We start from the raw sequence: 20,028 nt of genomic DNA on the forward strand, positions 1-20,028 counted from the left end.
AATGTTCCTGCATGCAACTTGTCCACTGTTACAAATAATATGCACTGCAGCTGTGTGTTATGCGGGGGGTTCCTTAAACTTAAAATAATTTGAGACCGTTGCTGGAAAGCAGCGCAAACTTAACTTGTGGCCTGGACTAGAGTGGTGGAGCCAGGCGAATCAGCTAACGTAGCTAGCTTAGCTTCTTCTCGGCCAACAAGTCTTGTTTTGCTCTTTTTTCCCCCCAGAAACTGAAAAACCCAACTGTGCCAGTTTAACTAACCATTGTATTTAAATACACAAAAAGAGCACTCGTGTCCCGTGGTGGTGTGTGTTAACGGTGTTTTTCCATGAAGTGGCTAACTTTAGCAGCAGCATCGTTAGCTTGTGTTTGACTGAACACGTTGGACTCGTGCCTCCGCCCATCTTCCGGGATGTCTTTTATTTATTTTTGTTTACCTGTTGGCCCACGCCGCAAAACAAAACCAATTTCCTGAAGGTATTTCTCGTCCAGTTTGAACTTTCCTCCTCGCCAGGATTATTCTGCATTTGACCCGGAATAGTGCTGGATGGGGTATTATTCCGAGTCAGTTATGTGGCTCCGGACTTTGTGCTTGTGTTTTGTTTTGACCGCTGTCTGCTTTGTGATGAGCTGTCAACGAGCAAGTGGAGAGGGTAAGTAACACTAATATTTTATCATAGTTAATATTAAGCAATGCATATATGTGGCTGGCTGGACTGTACAACTGATTGTGTATAATTTAAATTTTTACAGAAAATAGAAATGATGCATTATGCTAAGACCTACAGACAGACTCGCATTTGATTGAAACAAAATTGTCTGTCAAATATTCCGCAATTTTCTGTCTATTCCATGTAAGGGGATTGACACTGGAATCTAAAAGCATTACACATTATTTAATTGTGCCAAGAAACAGGGTGTATTGATTAAATTGATTATCATTTTAATATTTTGATAGAGATCCATATAGCCTTTTAGAACCCAAATAATTGTTACGTTAATTATCATGGGCTACTACATGCAAATTATAAACTATGTACAATATTTAATTATGTTGCATTATTAAAATACAATTACATTAAATGGACAAAAATGCTTAGACATGCTATAAACATACTAGTGATCAGTGCAGACAACCTGTAACTCCCAGATTTGTTTGTTTTGTTAGTGATGGTAATTTGATATAGGCACGTGTGCAGCAACAGTGGTGTTGTAGATAGTCACTGCGTTGAAGGGACAAAGGTTAAGGTTAAGATATTTGGAGTCTGCAGGAACTGTAAACAAAATGTTTCCCCCCCCCCAAATAAGTAAGTAGCCTGAGAATTTAGAGGAATTAATTCTCTGTTATTGTAAAAGGGAAAGCCTTGGCTTGTTGCCGTGGTCATTGCAGGAATGTAACAATAAGCTCTCTTTACAGCTCCTGACAGTCCCTTTTATATTCACCAGCCAACAAGCACAGGGTGATAAGAATGAATGGACAACATTTGCAATCACCCAGAGACATTTTCACATTTCTCAAACACCACAATGACTGCACACACTTAGTTTTTCAAACCGTTGGAATCTGTTTCTTAAAGGGTAACTACCGTTTTTTTCAACCTGGACCCTATTTTCCTATGCTTTTGTCTATAAGTGAGTGATGGGAACAACAATCTTTGAAATTAGTCCAGTATTAAGCAAGATAGCTTCAGTGGGCGAAACAAGCTATAATGTAAGTTAATAGGGCAATTGTCCAGCTTGTATTTTACCTTCACAAAAATGATCGTTTTGCCACTGACGGGCTCAGATTAATATACTATATTAAATAATGATTTTTATAGTTCTCACTCAACTTCCTTCAAATTTTGCATTGCATACTACAAAGGATGCATGTCAAAATACACTGCAGTGGTTTTGGTGCACAATTGCAAAATATTATAGACTGTTATAGATTCCTTTTATTAAGATAATCACTCAGTAAATACTACTACATTTCTCTGTCTTAACTCATTCATTATTTTATTTTCTGCTCTTTGAGAAAACATTTCTTCAAGGCTTGTGCTGTCTTACAATAATCTTGACACAAAGCCATACACAGTAACACACAGTCCTCCTTTTATACAGTATAGGTAGTTTGTCCACTCCATGTACACACAGTATGTAGCCCCAGGTAGCTTTAAAACTGTTACTACTGCAGTACTTTATGTGGCCGTAGCTGGATTTAAGAGGTACTCGGAAGGAAAAGAAAAGAACAGGCTCTCTCACCTTTTCATCAGATTTTAGTGAGGGGTGAATAGAGCGATGTCATCAAACCAGTTTGAGCAAGAATTTTAAGACATAAATCAAAAGCAAGTTGTGTAATTGCACTGCAGCCCCTGCCCTCCCCCCTCCCGTGCTTCTCCCAGACTTGACAGTGAACCACAGAAGGGAAGAGTGGAACCTGGGCCTCACACTGGCCGATTTCATTAACCGGACTGACCAGTGTCGAAGTCAGGAAACCTCTCAGAGCCTTCTGATTTGGTAACAGTCCAACTCAGCTTGATGGAAAATTCACTTAATAATGGAAGCTTATATTAAGTGGCAGCATGAATTTATTTCATTTATTTAGCATCAGCTGGCAGTTGAAAATGTTAGTGTCAATTTGTCCCTGTAACTGCAAATGTGTCTTATGTTTCGTTACATATTGCACATTTCATGTTTTCAGCTAGCCCCAGTTAGGGCCTCTTAATGTATTCAAGTCACAAAGCTAAGCATGCGTTTTTCTGAAAGATAAATACCCAGTGATCTTTTAAAAACTCAGTAGGTCGTTTAACAATGCTTACTGCTGTTCTGAAGGTATCACCAAGATCTCTATCCTAACAATCTGGATGAAAAAATATTCTCTCTGCTTCACGATGAAAAAAGATTTTTACTCTGTTTCTCAAGTTGTGCCACGGTTTTCTAACAAAGATGTTAGCTGGAAATGACATATGTCTGTGCTCAATTTGTACAATGTAAAACAGAATGTAAATTATAGACTATTCAGCTACGCCTCTATTCCCTCAGGCTTTTTGACTGTTTAATGGTAAACCTCTGTCACAAGGTATGTGTTTTTAGTCTATGGTTGTCTTATTTATAGTATTTTGATACGTTTAGGTTATTTTGTTTTCTAAATTGCAAACCTCTCGCACTTTAAGGTGCATTGTTTTTATCTTCTATATTTATGTTACTTTGTGTAGTATAGTATATTCTTGTATGATAGTTTTATTATTAGTATGTTGTGATGAATCTTGTCCTGTTGGTCCGGTTTCACTGTGAGCTCACCAAGAAAAAGTTCCTAAAGTCAACTTAACTCAATTTTCTAAGTTTTATCATCTGTTATATTTGTCTATATTGACGCTGTATTGTATTATCTTGTATTTCATTCAAAAAACGTGTTTATTTTTCTCTTGTCTCATACAAAACAAGCAAGGAGGTATGTCATTTCTGACTATGAAAAGCAAACAGGTTAAAAATCTTTCTTTTTATCATGCAGAGTATTTTCTTTTATCCAGATGGTGATTCTTAGAGGATTTGGGAAATCCCAAAGTGTTGTTTAAAGACCTTCTGGGTTTTTCTAGTCTGGATCAATGAAAGAACATTTCCAGGATAATTGCCTGACATCCGCGCATGATGTCCCTCACCTTCCGCTCTCTGCGTGTTGCCGTTACCAAAATCCCTTGGCCACGGGAAACAAGAAAATACTTCCAGCTAGCAAGCTAGACGCTGAATATGACGAGTTTTGAATTTTTTGGGGGATTGTACAACTATGCAGGCCTGCTTGGTTCTTTCGGGGAACGATTGTAAAGATTTACAAGGAATATGTTTACAGCATTTACTATTTAACTGGGACACTTTGGGACCGATTAGTGGAGATTTCTGTGGACGAAGTACATACGACAATACACTGGTAAGAGCAGCTTACGTTTAACCATTTATCCAGACGCCCAAGACGATTGTGATTGGTTTATAGAAATGCAAACAACCCAGAGCGTTTTTATTCTTTTTTTGTGATCAAAATTTTTCATAAGCAAATAAACAGGGAAAAGTGCAACATATTTGTTTAGATGACAATATACAGAAAAGTACACTATACATACTAAGGAAAGCAAAGTATCACAAATACAAACGTGTAACAAAAAAAGGAGAGGGGAAAAAAAAGGAACAAGAAATAAAAAAGTAGAGGGCAGCTAGGTAGACTGTTATTGGTTACAAGCACTCAGCCAATACAAACAACAAAACTATGCATCCCTAGCATGTATACAACCACAAGATATAGATACACAGACACACACACACACACACACACACACCGTGGGAAACCGAGCTTCTGAGAGTTTATTCAAAGGTTCAATATGTAACATTTCTGCATTTAAACGTCTAAAAATGAATATATCTACGTTATATATTTTGTTGAGATGTGTACTTACACTAACCCAAATGTTTCCAAGAAGTTTCAAACCCAGAAAAATCTCTTAATTTAATTTTTGACACGGGACATTTCATTAAGTCGCTTGTCGGTGGTGTCATATAACCTTTGACCCCTCTAGTTACTCTAACTTCCATCAAACACGGGAACCCAGACGATACGTTTGAGAGTAATTGTAAATCATACAATGTCACAGAAAGTTATACTCCGTAACAGTAATGAAGCCTTTTTGGCTACATGGCATCATTTTGTCATTGATTACATGCCACTTTGCAACACAGTAATTCAGCAGAGACCTTATTTATTGATTGATTTCAGTATAGATCGATCCAGCTTAACGTTAGGCTACTACAAGGTGCTGGTTGACAAGTAGCTAATGCTAATTCTTGGTGTATAACGTTATAACCGAAAATCTCCTCCCTGCCGAATTTCTCCCCCATTCGCGTTTAGCTGTCTTTACAGTTAGCTAAATTTACCCAACGAAAGGGGGGGGGATTAGGCACCAAAACGACTAGTTAAGATTAAAAAAAAAAAAGTGAAGGGGAGACAACTGGGAGATCTTCTGCTGACATGTGAATATATTGTGATAGTGTGGTTTTAGCTGCAGGCTAATGTAAAGTCCGTGATTACCATCCATTGTTTTGATTAAGAGACCCCTAGCGGCAGAAAGTTACATATTGTACATTTTAATAAGCAAAATTAAGGGAATGGAGTTTTTAGCGTTTTTCCCTATCCTAGAATGTAAGTGTGGTGTAGTCAGACCTTACTCCACACAGCGCTGTAGAGATAGGTCTGGCAATGCAAAAACAGGACTTCTGAAACATCACCGGTTATTTAATTTTTCAAAAAAATACCACGAATGTTATGGCAATACATAAGAAGCACAAACCTCAGTTTGGTTAGGTGGTCGGGTTGTTAGGCTGCAGTGTATTGTTGCCATTATAAAACATCACTTTATGAAGAGTGTCAAACAGCAGGAGCTTACAATGAAGCCACTGGCAGCCTGTTGTTGAGTACCACTCTGGTTATAGCAGGTCTCATAGGCGGGCAGCAATCCAGCGACCTGGTACTCTTGATTTACGCCTCCCGACAAGGAGAGCAATTGTAAGGTGATGAAACTGTCACCCCTACCACCACCTCTCCAAAAACCCTACAAACAAACTTCCACTGCTTTCTGAAGAACCTAAGTCATGAGTACGTTTGACATGTATACAAATAGAAGGATCTTTACACTTGTCAACCTCAACAATGTCCGTCTAATCCTGGTTGACAAGTTCACGTTTGGAAATTATATAGAACTGCTGCTTTAAAAGTAAACTGGCACACCTGCACTCTTTAACTCCGACCGCACAGGCGTCTGACAAGGAAGCCTTGTTGTGTCACATCTTTACCCTTGACACCGTGCCCCTGTTAAAGGAAATGTGCTTGTTATTGTGCTCTCACACTTTAGAGGTAATAATTACCGCACTGCCAACATTGTCAAAGAGAATAATGTGCATGCGAGGGCAGCTGGTGGGCAACTGAATCACCAAATGGTCTTTGGTTCGGCGCCATCCATACAGGATCCACTTCAAACAACCCCAAGAGGGAACTGTGTGGTTTTATAGGTTCTCTCTTTTACCCAATTTTACTCTATTTAAAGACCAGGGCCTGAATTACTTTGGTTTAATTGTATTCCCTGGACTGTTGTACTGTATTGTCAATGTGCTGCACTTTCCATGTCACCCCTACCTTACAGCTGGCACATTTGATAACCTGCTCTGCCACCGGCCTGGCTCACATGCCATTTATAGGAGAGCTTATACTTTTGAGAAATTTCCCAAGAAGGTTGTATCTCTTAGAGATGTAGTAATGTCACTGTCTTAACTCCTGTAATATCTAATCCTGTACAGTTGAAGAGAGCATATGTTAACTTAGCTGAGTTTTGTGTTAAATGTCATAATTAAATTAAGAAGAGAAAATGAACTATTTGAAGTTGTTTTCTGTATTTACAGTGTATGTTAAAACTGACGGGTGGTTAGGTTTTACAACCCTTCTGAAAGTAGATTACATCACATGTCAGTTTGGAAACAGTGAACATGTATCTCGTGACCTCGGCATTTTGTGGATCTGTAGTTAGTTTTTGTCAGGGTTGGAAAAGAGAACAGCAAAACCTTGAAAAGGGAAGTGTTGCAATCACTTGAGTGTTTGAGTTCCTGCATGCACATTGAGGCCTCAGTTCTCACTGAGGCCCTGCAATAACAAACGGCATCAGTCTAACAACCTGTACACATCTGGTTGCAGTGCATGCTGCATACGCTCATAATTTGCAATAATGAAAGCAGCAAATCCTCTCATTTTAGAAGCTGAAACTAGAGAATGTGTGGTGTTTTAATTATTAATTTGGGGGTGCCAAAAATTGGCTAGATAATTCCAACTCTAGGTCCACTTAGTAAGTTTTTCTTGAGCTTTTTTACTACATCACATGGTCTTTAGCAGCGGATTATGTTTGCTGGGATCGAGATTGATCCGTTCACATTTGATTCCGTAACTCAGTAGCTGTTATGATCCATCCATAGCACATAGGACTTTCATATGTGTTGGCTTAAAGTTAACTATTACTGCTGATAAAGACTGACACAGCTGAAAGTTCCTGAGAAAGCTATTAAGTGCTAGGGCTGTAGTGACTTAGAATTTAGTCAGTTGAATTGGATTTGGCTGTTTAATACGAATATTTTGACTATTTGTTCCTTTTGTTTCATAGTATCAAGAAACGCTTTATTGAACTGCCAGATTTTTGAAAGGGGTTTAGCTTGTAATTCAGGGTGACAAGATGTTCCTTTCTTTAATAATAATAATAATAATAATAATTATTATTATTATTATTATTATTATTATTATTTGTATATTTAAAAAGTGAACACAAATCACCTCTGTTTTGTCTTGTTAGTAGGATAAATTAATTGTTGGTTTTGGTCTTTTCTTTGGATTTATGGGAAACCATCATACTGCCCCTTTTTAATTAACCTTAAAAGTTAATCTGTCTCAGAAGTACAGGCTGTGAGAGACTTTGGTCGATAAAATTGGCCTCTTTAAAGGCTAATTGTCGATTTGGAGCACCATGGCTGTGTTTTCAGTCTTGTCTGGCTCAGATTAGGTGATGTATGGAGAGCTGGAGCTGGCCTAGTCACCATAGCAACCTTTGTGATGTCTCCCAGTTTTTTTCCCTTTCTCAACAATACAGGGAGTATTTAAATTCTGGGATGCACCTGGTTTGTTTTGCTTGAGTTGTGTCATGTCGTCATGGACAGATATTCAGTGCTGTACGCCAGAGCAACAAAAACAGTGTTTTGTTTCTAAACTAAGTGTTCACACATTGGGAAATCAGCTCGGCCAGTTCTTTCTCTGCTGCCCCTCTAAAATTCCTCACGTACACACCAGGGCTGCCTTGTTCCAGTTTCCGATGTGAGCCACTATCGGTACGGCAGAAGTGTATTAGATTCTCTATTGGGAATGTGGTTCTAAAAATACTGGCCTGGCTGACAGTGTACAGTGATAGGAGCCTGGACTCGTCGCCCTGTGATGATTTACCTTCTCTAAAGGGTCACTCAGTACTCTTCTGGTTGACTTTACTGTGTCTACAGAACCACTGTCCCCTTGTATTTTACACTGCTAGGGTCTTTGTCTATTAACTTGTTTTGTTTGAGTGTATTGGGTCTTTCATGAGAAAGATGGAGACTCTTTGTAGTTGTAAATGTGTTTCTTGATGGATCTACAGTAGGCTACATTTGCTGCAGACTCCTCTGGCAGTTACCGTCAGTTTGATCGGAAATGTTTCATTTGGATATGGATGTGTTGAAATTACAGGTTTGTGGCATGCCATTCATATTTAACAATTCGGCTGTACTCCAAGACCACAAAGAGAGCTGCAGACCTAAATGTAGTTTAAAAAGTGAAATGTACTTTTTAATGAGCCAAGCTGCTTTAAATAGCTTGCAGTTTAAACCCATGTTAGGACATTTTGTGTGTATTTTAAACAAGCCTCAAAGTTGTAGACGGAACTTTAGATAACGGCTGCGGAGTGAGCAAGCTGGCCATGGAGTGAAAGGTGTGTGTGTGTGTGTGTGTGTGTGTGTGTGTGTGTGTGTGTGTGTGTTGTTAAGAAGTAAGAACAAGAATGCGAAATGGAAGAGAAGACAAATGTCCACAATGCACCTGCAACCGGAAAGGAAAACATATTTATGACCATTATTACTTGTGTTATTTCACACAAGTATTATGCTTAAGAGTTTGGCTGATTTCCAGATGGAGAGTTGAGGATATCCTCATTACTGTCAGCTCTCTTCATATAGAACCCCCTGAGCGTAATAGTGTTTAATGTATTTTGCAGGTGGTTTCAAGATCACTGTACTGCATTACCTGAAGTTGTAGTACAGTTGACATTCATCTGGAATTCAAACAATGAGCTGATTTATCAATTAGTTGATGGAAAGAAAACTATTCATTAAGCATTTTGATAATCGATTAAGTAATTTCTTCAAGTAAAATGGCAAAAAATGTGTTGCTTCTAGCTTCCCAGATGTGGGGATTTCATTGTTAAATGGGATATTATGTAGTTTTGGGCTGTTGGTTGAACAAAACAAGTAATTGGAAGACAAATTGTGCTTAGCTTTGTTCACTGTTGTCTGATATGTAATACAAATTATATATTAAAAAAATAATTGACGGATTAATAATAGTTATCAGCCCTACAATAATCTCTTTTATCATTGTGATACAGTGGAATTTAAAATGATTGAGACAGTAAAAATGCAACTTATCTGCGCAATAGCATAGTTATGGAATTTCTCATCAAACAGGATCATGTGTCTGGGTGACAACTGACAAAGCCACAAATCTACTACTGGTGCAATACGCATTCAATTCCCCTCCCAGACAAATATTTTTAATGCATTAGCTAGTATTTTCTATGGTCCTGAGTTACAGAAGCAACTCCACAAATCAACTCGGCGTAACCAAGGATGAGCACAGCCTCACTCTGATGACAGCACTCAATATTGGACAGTGGCTCAGAGCCAGATATGTGGTTGCTAAACAAAATGTCAGTGAAGATGGTCTGGTCTTCATCAAAGCCAGAGACATAACCACATATTTTTCACTAAAATATCCCCTCTAATTACCAAGAAATCTATTTTTCTCCTCCTAGAGACCGTGTCTGACTTCTTCAACCCTGTTTTTCTAGTTTACAGAGCAGACATCTTGCCTAATGCATGTTCAGCAGTTGAAACAGCAGAGAAAAAGATAAATTGTCTCTGGGAAGTCTTTTTATTGTTCATGTCTGAGAGTTACCCATAAGACTTAATTGTACATCACAGCCATTCCACACAATATTGTTTTTAGCTTTGTTTTTACTTATGTGAGTCATACATGAAAATATCTAGTTTCTAAAAAAGATGTATCCTTCCTTTTTATGTCTTTTCAGTTTGTCCAAGCAAGGACATCCGCAACAATGTGACCAATCTACATACGCTAGAGAACTGCACCGTGATCGAAGGCCACCTGAAGATCTTACTCATGTTCAGGACCAAGCCCGAAGATTTCCGAGGCCTCAGTTTTCCCAAACTGACAGTGGTCACTGACTACCTGTTGCTCTTCAGAGTTTACGGCCTGGAGACCCTCAGCGATCTCTTCCCCAACCTAACTGTCATCAGAGGCAATAACCTGTTCTTCAACTATGCCCTAGTAATGTTCGAGATGCTCCAACTGCGAGAGATCGGCCTCCATAGCTTGATGAACATCACCCGAGGAGCCGTGAGAATTGAGAAGAACCCAGATCTCTGCTATCTCTCCACTCTGGACTGGTCCAAGATCCTGGACACAGGGGAGGACAACTACATCATGGCTAACAAGAACGACAGAGAGTGTGGAGACGTCTGCCCCGGGGCGGCCAGTGGAAAGACCACCTGCCAGACCACCACCATCAACGGACACTTCAGTGAACGCTGCTGGACTCAGAACCACTGTCAAAGAAGTAAGCAGTCTTTGTTATAACTTTCATGTAATATATTTGATCTCTTTATGATAGAACTGGAGTCATGCAATCTGCAAACAAACACGTACTACCTAGCTCTGATCCATGACCATCTAGATGTCACGATCCTGGATGGCCGTCAAAAGGAACCTAAACTTAGACATTCATAAAATTCGGTATGGAAAGAAAGGTAAAACTGAATGGAAAGCATTCATCTTAGCAACCTATGCTATAGAAATGAGACTACTGTTTAATCAGGGAATCGGTGGCGTTACTGCAGTCTAGTTTTATCCGATTGTAAATTCAATATCTTTGAAATGCTGGTGGGACAAAATAAGCAATTTGTAATATCGAGACTTCATCTTTTGCTTTGAGAATTTTCTGATGTCAGGGCTCTAGAGTGCGACCAATTTGGTCGCAAATGCGACTAAAATTTGTAAGGGTGCGACTAAGATTTTTCCTAGGTCGCACCGGTGCACCTAACATCCTCACATCCTCACATTGCCTCTCCACGAACGAAGCGATGTTGTTTATATCGATATGGTTTAATGTTGCGTTACATGACCCATTCATTCTGTAAAGCCGTGCCTGTGTTTGGATCTCTCCTCCGCGCAGCCCCGCCCCCATTCACTCACACCCTGCAACATGGAGAGCCACAGCGCTGTATATTGTTAAGTATGAGAGAGAAACCTGTATTGGAACCAGTGTTTCCGATGGTAACTCTCTGTTATTGCGGCCGCCACGGTGAAAACACAGAAGTTATTAAACACAACTAACTTCAGTTCGTTGAGTAATAGCGTGTAAGAGACGGCGTCTGCTGGATCATAGTTCATAAAAATGACGACAGTGACGATACAGACATTTCATAGCCTACACAAGATGTGTGTAACGCCGCTGACCCGCCAAAGCGCATTCGACCCGTGCTGGACCCATTCATAATGAGTCAGCCGTCACTCTGTGAGTAGCATACGTTTCAGTCCATCGAACTCCCTCTCTCTCCCTTTTTCTCCCTATGTCTGTCTGTTTTTTATTTTTATTTTTTAAGATTTTAAAAACACTTTTTTGGGTGCACCTAAATTTTCTGCTGGTGCACCTAAATAAAAAAGTTAGGTTAGTCTGGAGCCCTGCTTAAAACTGAAAAAAAAAATACAGAGCTATATATTGTGTATCGCCATTCAGCGTTAACGGCGATGCGAGGAAAAATTTGGGTGCACCTAAATTTTGTGCTGGTGCACCTAAATAAAAAAAGTTAGGCGCACCAGTGCAACCAAGGCAAAAAGTTAGTCTGGAGCCCTGGATGTGTTGTTGAATGTTGACTAAATGCTTTAATGATTAATCGGGAAAAAACTCAAGTGATTAATCGACAGTGAAAGTAATTGTTAGTTGCAGCTGTAACATTACCAATTCATATTATAAAACCCTTGAAACTCACCACATTAAAGGAAACTTTTCTGTTAAATAATGTCATAATCTTACATCAAGGTCCACTCACTATTTTTTTCCAGAGCTTTTAACCACATCTCATGGTCTTAATCAACAGATGGAACATCCTCAGTTTTGTCACATATTTGTCACATTTTGGTCGGTACATTAAATGTTATACTTGAGGTTGTAATGCTAACAAGCCATTGCATCTAAAACATTTGCTTTTACACATTTGTTTTAGATGAGAAACTGTTTCAAACACTTATGATTACATTCATTTTCTATAATTCCCTTCTATAACATTATTGTTGTATAAATGTTTGCCAGTGACCAGTAGCAGCTCATGCAGTTCCTCTCAGCTACTTTCAGTCAACACATCATTATCTTCACACCCCCATTTGCTTTTTCCACATGTCCAACCAGTCCAAGATTTACAGAATTCAACTCTCCATTTGGACCAACTAATAGGACATGAGGGTCAGTGTTTAAAAAAATGGTTCTTTACTCACATCAGGATGAATGAAGAATTGCAGCCTAAAAGTTATTTTGCAAAAAGTTAGTTTTGTCCCTTTTTAGTGTTAAAATGTCAGAGCTGTGTCATGTGCTCAAGTTAAGTAGGCCAAGTTCTGTGTCAATGTAGCTTGAACTGTACTCTATGGTGACGCAACACCTCGCCAGTTAGTCTTTGAATGTTTCCTAGTGTTGTCATTGATCATGATGTGTGGAGGAGGTAAAGAAGATTTCAGACATCATGGCACATTTATCATTGTCTCCTGTAAGCACAGCTTCTGCGACATCGGCCATTCCCTCTGTCTTCTGGCTTTTACTGTAAAATGACAAGCCCACCCATTTCACATTGCCAAAGAGTTCAAGTTGCTGCTTTTTCAGACTCTTCGTTATGTTTGTTTTGTGTGGCGGCTACAAGCAGTTCCTGTTTAGCTAACCATTTTTATGCTCTTCAGCCCCCATGCCACCTTTTTTTGATATAGTTTTTCCACTGGTGACTTTGTGGTTGAGGTGATTGCTAATTAGGGCTGTCCCAAACGATTATTTTTTAAACAATTAATCTAGCGATTATTTTTTTGATTAGTCAACTAATCTAACGATTAATTTTTCAACGAGCGATTATTTTCCCATTGCTCAATTATTAACAATTTACACAAAACAAATTTCAATATGGTTCAAATCTCTATTTATTAAAATTGTTTAACACTGCACTGTTCAAGTAAAATGAATTTGTAGTGCAACCTGAAGCCAGATGTAGGCTATCAATCCAACCACAAAATAAAGTCACTTTCAGGAGGAATACAAAAATAAAAACTTAAAGTAAACAGAGCAAGTGCAAAAAGAGTAGCCTGTATGAGAGATTAACCTGTATTTGCTTTTTTAACAGTAGGTAAAATAATGAATAAGCTCTTGTTTAACATCCAAGCTCTTCTCCCTTTAATTTAACTTTAATTATTTGTATCTAAAGGCTGGTTAAGCACTGTAGGGAGGAGAAGTTGGACAGTTTTTTTTTGTCTCGTTCCAGTGATTGGTATAGCTAGGTGATGGTGTTGGATATGCGTTAGCATGTTAGATGTATTTCCACTCACATACCCAACAACTGCTGAACAACGCCGACACACAGTCCTCATCTTATCCACCACTCTCTCGCCTGTAGCCTTCTACTGGAACTGACCCGAAGACCGAAGTTTTCGAGGCGGGGACGGCATGAGACAGCATGAGACGAGAAGACATGACACGGGAGGCTCCAGACTGCAGCTATATAGTCTCGAAGTTTTGCCAAACTTGCGATCTTAGGGCGTTTTCACACCTGAAAGTCCGAACCAAGGTCCGGACCAAGGTTCATGTTTTTGTTACATTGTATACATTTAATCCGGTAAATTTTGGTTTCACACTGCAGTTGTGCAAGCGTACTAAAGATCTATACGTGACAAAACTACGTCCTGCCATCATCACATACGTGAGCTGCGTCTCCAGATACTTATAATTGATTGGTTTGTAGACGGGCTTCCCCTTCCTCTCGTATCCTCTCTCTGTGTCGGAGGTTTTTCAACTGACTGCTGCTCTCCCCTATTGCCGCGCCTCTTTTTGGTTTGTTGTGATATTGAGAAGCAAGACACGGTAACTTTCTTTCTGGAGCATTTATTCAGAGACAAACGGAAACCTACACTGTACGTTTACTACCACTTAACAAGTAAACTGCTGATGTATTCTCTGCTCTGATAGCCGACAGCTGTCTGCTCTGAGCGCTGACACCGTTACCGTCTCTCACGTACACATTAAACACCGAGCTGTTCCTTAAAGGAGCTTCCCCGGTCTTGTAACACGAGGAGAGCCTGCCAGAGCTTGTTGTATTTGGTCCGAAAGTCCGAACCATCCAAAAAATGCTTTCACACTATAAACGGACCGGACCGTGGTTGAGTTTGGTCCGGACCGAGACCACCTCTTTTTATCGGACCAAAATTTTGTCTTTTCACACCTGCAATTTTGGTTCGGACCAAACTGAAAAGTCTGAAAGTACGGACCAAATGAGGTATGTGTGAAAACGCCCTTAAAGAGGCCGGCGGGGAACTCTTGTGGGTCGCCACCACTCGCCATACTTGTCCTTTTGTGCTGCTATCTCTGACTCACTCGCTGGACCGTCGACCTGACAAAAAACTGCATGAATTGAATTGAGGCGGAGGAGCTCGGCTAGCTTCAGAGCTAAGGCGGGGCTACAGATCAGGTGTTCCCTAGAACCGGCGAATCTAACAGTAGTTCCGCATTACATTAGTTCCGCATTACATTAATTAATTTGTACGCAAATTTTATTTTGTTATTTTATTTAGTGACACGTCAACGCAAATTATTTGTGTCGACGCATTTATGTAATCGATTACGTCGACGAATCGTCCGAGCCCTATTACTAATAGTCATCACAAATCCTAAAAGACATTTGCAGAACAGGCCCAGAAGACCTATTGCCAAATTGTGGTGAATGTTAAGGCGGAAGTGTTGTATAAAAAGTATCATAGCAAAGATGATTTCCTCATTGTGTGCCCTTCTCTGACGATGAATCAAGACCATACGTTGACTGGCAACCTCTGATCTCAAGTCATGGGCCTGCATTCAGCATGGGCAGGGCCTGTGGTCTTGTGGTCTGGGACCTGTGGTTTTTTGCCTACTTTCACTAAAGCATGAAAAGATCTGTTAAGCCCTAGCTAGAACCACAGGACAGAGTGCAAGGCTTTCAATGTCCTGTTCAAATGTACCCTGTTACTGCTTTTTATAGACTGCTACTCTAGGGGTGATAGAATGCAAAACCGATTTTACCCTGTCATAGTTGAATAACGAGGTTTATTTATTATTTACCCACCGTTTGGTAGTTAAGGGCCCATAAAATAGCATTCGGGCAATTTTCAGCCCAACCAATGTTACATACCCTATTAGGAGACCTTAAGGAGCAGTGTGAAATACCCTATATAGTCATTCTATCACCCCTTTTAAGACCTACTGTAGTTCTTAAAGTAAACTAATTTTCCCAAATGTGTTGCATTCTTTATATCTATCCTCTTCTGGTCTCAGGTTTGCTGTTGCTGTGACTCAGATGATTTTTTTTCACACAATAACATGCATTTTTAAACAAACTTAGATGCTGGATCTGATGCCAAAGGTAGCATTTTAGAGATGACAGTAAAATGACTTTTAACCTTTTTTATTCACAATAAATTTCACATTTTGACTGTCACATTATTTTTTGCTTATTAATTGTTTTTCAGCTCTCTTAATATACTGTAAAAGAACATGTTGTAATGCAATGTGTAGGCGGTGATAAAGTGCCAGAGGTGACTGCAGGTAAAACACACTTTATGTAGTCTGTACACCAACAGAAAATAAAGCTGCAGAACCATAAGGCGTGGCTTAGCTGCCATGTTTGGAGGCACAACCCATTTCCCTTCTCTGCTTCTATAAAAGGGGTAATTTGAGCTTCTCTCCTAATTTACCCCTCCTTTTTACACCAAATTGTGTGCAACTGTTAAACAAAGTGGCAAAGAAGGTTGCAGAAGGTGCTCCTTACCAAAGCTGATTAGATTTGGCTACACACACATACACGCATGCACACGCATGCACGCACAAAACACATGGCATGTCAACAGCTGTAATGTTTAATGGCAAATACAATGCATCATCTTGTGAAGCATCTTTCTCATCTTTGTAAATAACTCTTCAGAATTGTTCAGATGAATGCCAGACAAACACACACACATCACACTCACAGAGTCTAACAGAGCGGAACGCTTACTTATTACTGTGCATTCATGTCACAAATTACTCATTGGACAGTATATCATATTCAGTTTTGACTCCTTAAATCACTAGTAAACACTGTGGGCAGTACTCAACTGGTTGAAAAAGTTAGTGTTATATTTAAATTTAGCTGATGTCCGGGAGGGTCTTTGCAGACATCCACATGCAGCCCCAAATTTTTTTTTAAGATCAATTTTCTTTTAAATTATTTTTCCATTTTGAAACCTACAGAACAGACAAACCCACTTGAACAAGAACCACCACCCACTCCCACCACCCACTCCCACCACCCACTCCCACCACCCACTCCCACCACCCCCCCTCAAAAAACAAACAAAACAAACCTTGCCTAGTCGCTGTCCTCTACTTCTTGTGATGCTGAGGTCATTAGGACTGATACTTGTGCTGCTGCGTTTTTCCATAGGTCTGTAGTTGATGATTTGGCTTTGTTAATCCTTGCTGTAGAGAGCTCAAGCATAACTATGTCCAGGAAATACGCCAACCACTGTTTTATACAAAGTGAGTGGGGGGGGAGCCACTGTTGAGCTATCATTTTCTTGGTTGTGGTTGAGCCGGCTTGCCAAATTTTCTTCTGTCTCCCAAGCAGGTTTAATTTAGAGTCGTCAAGTAACAAAACAATCGGGTCAGTAGGAATTCGACATCCTATTACATCAGATATTATTGATGTTGTTTTATTCCAAAAGTCATGCACCTGTTCACACTCCCAGACCATGTGCAGGAAAGTTCCAGTTTGTTCAGGTTGGCAGAACGTGCAACACGGAGTAGGAATGACTTTAGAGACCGATCTCTTCTGAGGCGTCCAATATGTCCTATGGCATATGTTGAAGTGGATCTGCTGGTGATTTGGGTTCTTAGAACAGTGGGAAATGTTGTCCCAAACTGTCTCCCAATTAATTACGTTCCCCTCCAAGCTCAACTCTCGCTCCCATTTCTTTAGTATTGGGAGTTCTCCTACGGATATTTGCATCAGTTTAACATAAATCCTGGACACTAATCCTCTCACAGGAGAATCAACAAGCCATTTAATGATTGGGTGGGTCTCAAGACTGTTTCCCCATGGTACTCCATAACATTTTAGGGCTGACCTTAAGCAAAAATAAAGGAAGAAGGATGTCCTAGGGATCTCAAAGCTAGCTCTCAGGTCCTCAAAACTCAACATACCTTCCCAATTGAATAACTGGTCTAGAGTATAAATACCTCTGCAGTGTTTCCTCTATGTTGATTTTGTAGTGGCAGCCCACCACGGCACAATTTCTGCCACCTTGGAAATAGGGCTGTAAAAATTTTTTTGTAAGGTTGCCTTTTAAATTATCCTGCCGACAAAATGCACCCCCCCTGTTGACTGCTGCTCACATTGCAATTTAACAACAAGTAGAACTATTGAGAGGTTATTGGACTCATCCAGTTGTTGTTTGGACAGACCTGCCGCACTACTAAAAAAAAAATCCTAAAGGAAACACTGCTCTGTCACTCCATTGGTTACAAACAAAAGGTTTGTTACCAGACATTAAGTGCATGTTGTGCCAAATTGGGGTGTTCAAATGCCACTTCTTGGTGTAGCGTAGTTGGTCCTCCACCTGTTTAAAGTTGGTCAGTGTGTGGTGATAATAGGGCCATAGGCTAGCATACACTTTTTGGACACACACCTGCAAAGGCAAGGTCTTGCAGTCTTAGACTTCCAGTGAGGTTTTGCTTTATTTCTCTCCATGGAACTGTAGATGAGGGGTCTATCCACACTCTGAGGGCCCGTAGCTGAAAGGCTCTGTGATACACTTTAAGGGTGGGGAGGGCCAGGCCTCCCGTGTTTGTGGTACGTTGCATGGTAGAGTATTTTAGCTTAGATTGTTATTATTCCAGATATACTGCTGGATTACGGTATCAAGTTTCTTCCAGAAATGTATTGTTGGGGCTAAGGGGATCATTGTACTTACGAAATTCACACGAGGAACTATGTTCATTTTAACAACAGCAATCCTGGACCGTAGTGATGCTGGCAGCGCGGACCAATTAGCCAGATCCATTTGAACACTACTTACTATAGTTTCATAGTTGTCCTGGACAACTCGCTGTAACGATGCGTGAATGGTGATGCCCAAATATGTAATTTTGCTTCCTCTTATTTGTGAAATAATGTGACTCGTTTCAACTCCACCCCTCAAAGAATCGGAATCGAGAATCGATAAGAACCGGAATCGAAACGAAGAATCGCAATTGGAATCAGAATCGTTAAAATCCAAACGATGCCCAACCCTACTTATGACCTAGGCTAACTGTTCAAGAGAGATCGCAAATAGCAGCCCAAAATGTATGAACGTGTGGACTTTATGCGTAGACTGTACGTGCCAACTGCACATGTGAGCATATCCACGTATACAAACACCTTATGTAGTAAACAGAATCATGTATTGCTACATTGTCCATCCTGTTATTTGTGTCTGTATTTGTTTTGAAGTATATTGGAACCTTTCAATGTTAATCCACAACATATCAAGGACTATTTTGACTTACTGGCAATAATCAGTAGTTGGAAAACCCCTTATTTGGTGTCTAGTTTTTATTATCTCAAGTCTGTTATAAACACAAGTTTAATAAATATGCTGCAAAACAAAGCAGCCCCTCATTTCCTTTTAAAAATTTAGTTGAAATTATGAGCTGGCATGAAGGGAAATATTACTGTTGAGTCTATTTACTTGTAATGAAGTACTATTTCTTGCCAACAACAATTTGAAGATAATGGGCATTTGATTATGGTTTTGTAATGGCTGTTATGTAGCACAGCTTGTTTGGCTGATAGGACGTCAGCTCAGGCTGAACTTTGAAAGGGGCTGGCAGCTGAAAATATTGGCTGTGACTCAATAAGAAATCAGTGGCTTCCCGTTGAGATATTATGTTTTTCCACTGAACTGCACTGTTAATTTTGCATATTTTCTCCATTAATTTTTTTGGCCATTTTATGTCTTTTATTAGAGAGTCAGCAATAGATAGATGGCAGGAAATAGGGGGAGAGAGAGAGATGGGAAATTACATGACCCAGTGCTGGAAAGTTGTGGTTCATGATCAGCAACATAAAACTGCTAGACCCTCAAGGGTGCCCCTATTCTTGCATATCTAACAGGCTTCTTTTTATTCAAATTTGGGAAAGTATAAAGTAGTTTCTTTGTCATAACAATAAACATAATTTGGATTACTGTGAATAGAAATCAATGATGTTTCTTTCAAATTTTTACGTGTGTAAGGCATTGTGAGTAGACATGAGGTGCTTTTTGCAGTAAATTGGTCTTCTTCACTAAAAAGAGTCTATTAATATATTTGTTTCTTTTGTAATCAACTGCAGCTTGTGTTTGTTCTCTTTTTGTGGAAGCTTTAGTTTCAGACCTTTCACCAAGCCCAGAGGTATATAAATGAGCCTGTATTTCCCAGGTGGCCAGTTTTTTACACACATGATTAAAAGTGATCTTAATTATCTACCCTCTGCCAATGACGAGACACCCAAGGGGGGCCGTCCTCTTCCTCCTTCTCTTCCGCCGCAGCAGCTTTCGCCAGAGTTTGGGTTTGTAAGGTCTGTTACATATTACAAGCTCCCATAAGGTGGAGAACGGCTCTAAGCAGACACCTCAACCTCTGATTGGTTTGGCACTTTACACACTTGTCGCATGTGTGCCTCTGTAGCCTGTTGGCAGAGGGAGACCACTGTTAGTTTCATGCAGGCTGTCACAATTGGATTATTCATATGAATCACATTTCAGTCAGGTCAGGCGAGGACTCGATGCTGGACCGTTCTTGATAGTGTGTGTGTGTGTGTGTGTGTGCGCGTTCGTGCGTGCGTGCGTGTGTGCGTGCGCGAGTGTGTAC

At 39.9% G+C, this 20,028-nt stretch overlaps 1 protein-coding gene across 1 annotated transcript in view; it reads left to right on the forward strand.

Annotated features, from left to right (window-relative positions):
* Nucleotides 1–548: 548 nt before the first annotated feature.
* Nucleotides 549–20,028, forward strand: part of insra (insulin receptor a) — a 58,982-nt gene continuing 39,502 nt past the window's right edge. The window contains exons 1-2 of the mRNA XM_039815220.1: nt 549–654; nt 9,889–10,437. Of these exons, the coding sequence (XP_039671154.1) occupies nt 549–654; nt 9,889–10,437 (655 nt within the window). The remainder of the gene's footprint in view (nt 655–9,888; nt 10,438–20,028) is intronic.

Source organism: Perca fluviatilis, chromosome 11 (assembly GCF_010015445.1).
Source record: "Perca fluviatilis chromosome 11, GENO_Pfluv_1.0, whole genome shotgun sequence".
Lineage (NCBI taxonomy): Eukaryota > Metazoa > Chordata > Actinopteri > Perciformes > Percidae > Perca > Perca fluviatilis.